The 6,470-nt window shown below is 44.4% G+C and overlaps 1 protein-coding gene across 2 annotated transcripts; it reads right to left on the reverse strand.

Annotated features, from left to right (window-relative positions):
- Positions 1 to 481: 481 nt before the first annotated feature.
- Positions 482 to 5,364, reverse strand: CDKN2AIPNL (CDKN2A interacting protein N-terminal like). Of its 2 annotated transcripts, none has more exons than XM_065409110.1 (3): positions 5,124 to 5,364; positions 3,582 to 3,681; positions 482 to 1,377 (listed from the first exon to the last, which is right to left on the reverse strand). In XM_065409110.1, exons 1-3 carry the CDS (start codon positions 5,327 to 5,329, stop codon positions 1,366 to 1,368), a joined length of 318 nt encoding a protein of 105 aa, XP_065265182.1. In that variant the 5' UTR covers positions 5,330 to 5,364; the 3' UTR covers positions 482 to 1,365. The 2 variants fall into 2 exon arrangements, with proteins under 2 accessions (XP_065265182.1, XP_065265183.1); XM_065409111.1 differs by lacking the exon at positions 482 to 1,377 and adding an exon at positions 3,238 to 3,401.
- Positions 5,365 to 6,470: the final 1,106 nt, after the last annotated feature.

The raw sequence follows: 6,470 nt of genomic DNA on the forward strand, positions 1-6,470 counted from the left end.
TGTGGTGATTGTATTCATTTTTATATTTAATGCAATAAAACATTCATTCAGTTTTAAATGTAAATAAAGCTACTGCAGAATGTTCAGTCTGCTGTACCACAAAACCCATTGTTTAGGTCCAGAGCACAAAGGATCTTGATCTCATTTATGAAATGGCTACTGCAACTCCATGGTGACTGGAAGGGGCTTTCCAGAAAGGCAATTTATCAGTGGAGGCAACGCTTTTGGTAACTGATCTGATTACTGGTCTGGCACTTAAGCTATTTAAGCCTCTGTTCAGATGAAACCTTCAGCATTTCCCCTGACATTTCCCAGAGATTACAAGATACAGGGGAACAAATCTATGGCAATTGTTATTCATTTGGAAGATTACTCATTTAAAGCATTCTGGGGCATTGATTCCAATGGGCTTTGGATCAGATCCTGACAGAACAGCAGTAGATATGTTTTATCTAAATAAAGCTTCAAGAGAGGGAATTCACTTTACATGAAAGGAACATGGTTTTATTGCTAAAAATCAAAAGAGAGTTATCCAGATTTCATGATTGAAATTTTCATTCTAGTGACTGAATGGACACAGTTATTAGGCCTTCTAAAGACTTTAAAAATGTGGCATAAAACTTAAAAATAAAGACTTTTAAAAGAGAGAATATTCTGTGTTACTTTTAGACTCCTAGGGTTTCCCTGCAGTAGAGAGAACCTCTGGGGAAGAGTGATGCAGGAATGCAAAGCGGAAAATCAGCTAATTGGGACATTTGCCATCACCACAGACCCATCTAAGTTGCATATAGGAGAAGGGGAAGAGCAGAGTAATGACCACTTTGTGCACCATGCCCTCCCTTTCCCGTTACACAGAATGAAACCTGGGTAACAACAATATTCGTCAATGGTCAAAACAGCCTTATAACATCCCCTTACTTTCAACTGAGAGTGAAGTGTAAGCCCCTGCTTTCCTAAGTGGGTGTGTGCTTTGAGGCAAGTATTCCCCATGGCCTCTCATCCTAAATTGTACTCAAACAAGAGGGGATGCTGCAGCTCCCCAGCCCCCCACCCCTCCCTTTTCTAGGAGTTATTGCTCTTCCCTGTCTTCATGTGAAAGGGGAAAATACAGTCCATCATATCTTTTTCTTTGCTCTATGAATCAATGAGTTGTAAAATTGTTTAAAAAATCTGATTCTGTCATTTTAAAAAGCTTTGGAAGTGGATATCCATCATCATAATGGCACAAAGTTTTTTTTAAAATCTTTTCCCTAGGGTACAGCATAGGGAGTCCTTTTAGAAACAGTATGTTCAATTAACACTGGGTCCTCCACATAAACTGATCTTGTATTATGACAAAAATTTGAGACCTCTTCTTCGCACGTATTAATGTTGATGCTAAAAATAAAGAGAAAACGAGTTATGTATTTGTAATATGGAAATGCTCATGGTAGTGAAAGCAAATGATACCGAATTTTTACTCCAGTGAAATAATAGGTAGAAAGAAGATACGAGTACTTGATATCTTGCAACAGAAAATTCTGTAGAATACAACTAGTATCTATTTCTTGTTATCCATAAGGCAGAGCATATTTAGTTTATATCTGCTGACAATAATCAAAATACTTAAAATAAAATCTTACTCCCCAAACAGTTAGCAATACAGTTACTTGAATAGTTAGATTGTTCTAAATTTAAAATAGCAAAACCCATAGAGCAATTTTCAAATTTGGCTGTAGTGCTGAATAAAGTAATTATGGGATCTGAACTATATTCATTTCTGAATGTAACACTCTCCAACTGTAAAAATATGGCCGCCAAGAAAGTAAAACAAACAACCTGCTCAGCATTCTTTGGCACTGAATGAAAATTTACATTCTGTTTTAAACTACTTTTAAAAACAGCATGAAGAACTCACACTGACTTTTACCTACATTAGCTTTAGAGGATTTCCTTAGCATAATAGAGTACAAGACTTACACAAAACCTACTTTATTACTTCCTAGTGTAACTTCTTGTAGAGTTTTCAAGGAATAGTTTTATATAATCCCCATTAAATAAGAATAAAAGTGCATCCCTGCGCACACGCGCACACATACAGAGCTTGGTCTTGAAATTTCAAGTGATTTTGCAAGCAACTAGATTTTAATAATCCAAATTGTTTAGATTTGCATTTTAAATTAATGTTTAACACCCTGTAAAGCCCAGAACCAACTTTGGGAGATAAAAGCCGAAGTATTTTCAGTTTAACCATATAAAAATGTCATTTAATAAGATTTGGAATCCCCTCTTCACCTGCTTATATATCCAAAAAGTGTTAAACAACTAAGAGAACAAACAAATCATATACATAATTTTAATGGCTATCTTTTAAAATCCCAGTTATCTCACAGTAACTGCTCACTTAGGAGTTTGCTATCCTAAAAAATGATAAAAATACAGGAGATCTCCACTAATAATGACACCAAAAATGACCCCCATTTTCAGAATATAACAATTTGGAACCATTTTATTCATGAGAAGACACTTTTTGTACTCTCACAGTGCCTCATTTAACAGCACCAAAAGTATTTACAGTCATATTAATAGGCTTTGAGTGAGGAAAATAAAGCTTCCAAAATCAACATGCAGGACAGCTGCATATCTACTTAAGGCCTCTAAATGTTGTCTAAAAGAGAAGCGATTTCAATTGCTTCCCCTCTTGGGAAGCTGTTACCATTATTTGTTTGTCTTTTCCTAAGGGAAAAAAAAAAAAAAAGAGAGAGAGAGAGAGAGAGAGAGAAGCTAAATTGAGTTAAAAAAACCTGAGCCATAATTTAAATTCAGTGATTCAAACTCTGCCTGAAAACAGGCAGCTGTTTCTATGGCACAGAGGTTTACTAGTTTGTTTTGGGGTTTTAGTACTTGGTTGTCACAGTACTTTCATTTATAGCTCTACTTCTAATTTAGTTGTAAGAGAGATATACAAGCATTCCAGCTCACCCACAACCCAGCCAGATAAGATTAATGCCTTGATCTTGCAAACACCAGCATATGTACTTAACTTTAAGCACATAAGTAGTTCCTAAAGTCAATGGGACTATTTACATGCTTAAAGTTAAGCAGATGCACTAGTGTTTCAGGATTGGGGCCTTAATCCTCTGGGAATTAGCTTCTCATCGCAGTACTTTTTGAGTACATAGCACTTGCAAAGCTGGTGATACAATTCCTCCAGTGAAATACATAAAAATGAAATTATTGGTTTCCAATTAGCAGAATGGATAATAAAAATGCTTTTTAATAAATTGTAGAAATACATTTGACCAACATTTCCTTAGTAACAAAAACTGAAAAGCAAATATTGTAAATATGCTAGTAGCTCCACCACCAATGTATAACTGATCCATGTGTAATATTCTTCTGGGATGTTGTTATTGAGAACGCTGTAAGAAGCACAAGAATGAGAGGAGAGAATTTTAGAGTAGTAAAGCAGAACTCTTAGGAACAAGTACTTGGCATACTTTTCTTGAGACTTATTGGTTCTGTACATCGCACAAACCTGGAAATTTGACATAGTATCATCCCCACAAAGCAAGTTCTGAAATTCTAAATTGAATAGTTACCTTTTTCATTATTTCATCACGCGTAGTAAACTGTGGTACATCTTCAACTTCAATCCCCTCAGCCATTTCTATTACCTTGTCTAAAAGGTCTTTGCTGTAACTATAATAAAGATAAATGCCTGTGAAAAATTACCGATCCCACATTAAGAAACTGCAGTGCACTGTATTATAAAACTAACCCTCAAATGTCTCAATATGGCAAGGATGTATGTTCAGATCAGTTATAAAGCTGAATGAAACAGTCATCTCTCAACCTGTGTGGGTCTATCAAAATTTAAATACATATAGTTTTTGTGCACAGGTGGTTCCATACTAGTTCTGCAGCAGCACAGTGTTGAAACCAAAGTTATACAACTTAATAACATAACCTTTTGCACATTTACACAGACACAGCAATGCTGGTCATGGTTGTGGGGTTTAGATCAAAAGTTTTCCCTACAGTGTTAGCTTAAGATATAACTCAAGCATTGCCTCTAACCAGACTTCTGTATACACACACACGTCTTCAGCTCAAGTTAGGGTGCTTTCAACTTTGGGGTGCATATTGAAATTTAGATCCTACTAACACTGGAGCTCATAATGCAGTGCTAACTCAGCTGTATGCTAATCCAGTCACTTGGTGCTGCAATGTGTTGTTTTGCAATGTGATGCCCTCACTGGAGCTAGGCTAACCCGAGAGGCATTAACTACATTTAACAAGGCAAGGACCACTAAAAAAACAGAAGTGTTTTGTTGTTGTTTTAACTTGGTGATAACTAATGCGCATGAGCTATCCCGAGGTAAACACACACTGAAGCCAAAAGGTGCTTTAGTTCTACAGCAAGATAAACTCTCCCCCGCCTGGGGCTGATCTCAGCAAGTTTGCCTTGATGTGGTAAAACTAAAGTGCCTTCGTGCGGTCTTCACTGTGCGTTTCCCTGGGGGTTGCTCACACACGTTAGTTACCTCCAGGTAAATCCGCCCACCCCTTTTCAGCAGCGACGGGGAGCTCGGAGACGTTCAGACCCAGGAGGCGCGCTGATGGCTGGAGAAGGGAGAGTACAGGGGTCTCTCCTTGTCCTAACCTACTGTGTAGGGGAAGGAGAATGACGGAGGCAGGATAGAGCAGCTGACCCTCTCCCAAGGACTCTCCACCTTAGCCCGGGGGTGGGCGGGGTCAGGGGCGGATTCACTGCCCCCACACACACCTGTAACGGGGGGGCGGCGGGGTCAGGAGCGGATTCACTGCCCCCCCACACACCTGTAACGGGGGGGCGGCGGGGTCAGGGGCGGATTCACTGCCCCCCCCCACACACCTGTAACGGGGGGGCGGCGGGGTCAGGGGCGGATTCACTGCCCCCCACACACCTGTAACGGGGGGGCGGCGGGGTCAGGGGCGGATTCACTGCCCCCCCCACCTGCAAAGGGGGGGGGGGCGGCGGGGTCAGGGGCGGATTCACTGCCCCCCCCCACCTGCAACGGGTGGGGGTTGGCGGCGGGGTCAGGGACGGATTCACTGCCCCCCCCACCTGCAACCGGGGGGGGGATTCTCTGGCCCCCCACCTGCAGCCCAGGAAGAGGTGGTTGGCCCACACCATGGAGAGCGAGAGCAGATGGTCGATGCGGCCAGCGGGCCATGGCGCTTCCCCCGCCCAGTCCGGGGGCAGGTTCCGCAGGATGAACTCGCGGCGGGCCTGCCAGTGCCTCTCGTTCTCCGAGTAGGAGCGGAACTGCTCGGGAAACTCGGCCTCTTCCACCTCCCCCACCATCCCGGCTACCACTGACCCACAATGCAGCGCGCACCGGAAGCGGCTACCACCAACCCCCCCCCCCCCCGGAAGCGTCAGGCTAGAGCGGCCCAAGCAAGTCCGCTCTGACCTGCACACTCGACTGCGCTGGAAGACTTCAGCCCGGGTGGCTGTGCTTTACCGCAGCCGCCTCTGAGCAGCGGGGCGCAGAGCCCCTCCCCCCACCCGTGCTCGGGCTCATGGGGGGGTACGAGCCCCTTTGCTAAGAGGCCCCCTTGAATTGGGGCCAGCTTACTCCAGACATTATATCCGGGCCCCCGCCCCCGGGCCTGGCTTCCCCCGGCGCGGGCCGGAGCCGCCCGAGCCCTGAGTCCAGCAGACACTGACCCGGCAAAGCCGCCCTGCTAGTGGAAACCGGCAGGTCGGTGGCCGCTGCCCAGGCGGTGCCAGGAGCCGGGGAGCGGGAAGGCCCAGCCGAACCTACCCCGGGACCGCTGCGAGCGGAATGCCCGGCCCGGGTCAGGCGCAGGGCTGGGGCCTACGCAATCCCCGGGCGGTCAGCTTCCCTCCTGGGGGCTCAGCGATAAAACCAAAACGCCCGACCCTGCTCTCCCTTCCTCTGGTTTGACACCTGTAACGTCACTAAAGTCGGGGGCAGGGCTCCTGGTTTACGCGAGTGGGAGAGAACCAGGCCCAAAGATGAACAATCAATGGTCAGATTTCAGGGTAGAAGTAGATTAATAATAAGATGCCTTCAAGAATCCTGCTAGAGCTTGGCTTAAAAGCTAGACTAATGACCTGGAATGAGGGTGACTGATGAAAGGGTAAAGTTTGCAGGTCACACACAATTATTTGGGTTGCTCTAAATCAATGGTTCTCAACCTCTTTACCATTGTATCAGAGGGGTAGCCGTGTTAGTCTGAATCTGTAAAAAGCAACAGCGGGTCCTGTGGCACCTTTAAGACTAACAGAAGTATTGGGAGCATAAGCTTTCGTGGGTAAGAACCTCACTTCTTGCATCTGAAGAAGTGAGGTTCTTACCCACGAAAGCTTATGCTCCCAATACTTCTGTTAGTCTTAAAGGTGCCACAGGACCCTCTGTTGCTCTTTACCACTGTGGGCCGCATATGCAATTCTCTGTATGTTATGTGGGTCACATCCA

This window comes from Emys orbicularis, chromosome 8 (genome assembly GCF_028017835.1).
Source record: "Emys orbicularis isolate rEmyOrb1 chromosome 8, rEmyOrb1.hap1, whole genome shotgun sequence".
Lineage (NCBI taxonomy): Eukaryota > Metazoa > Chordata > Testudines > Emydidae > Emys > Emys orbicularis.

What these genes read in the sequence shown, in the direction of transcription:
- CDKN2AIPNL (XM_065409110.1), bottom strand. Translation starts at nt 5,329, where the DNA reads ATGGTGGGGGAGGTGGAAGAGGCCGAGTTTCCCGAGCAGTTCCGCTCC. An exon ending in CACCTCTTCCTGGGCTGCAG is followed by an intron (nt 3,682 to 5,123) that starts GTGGGGGGCCAG and finishes TCTTTATTATAG; the next exon opens with TTACAGCAAAGACCTTTTAG.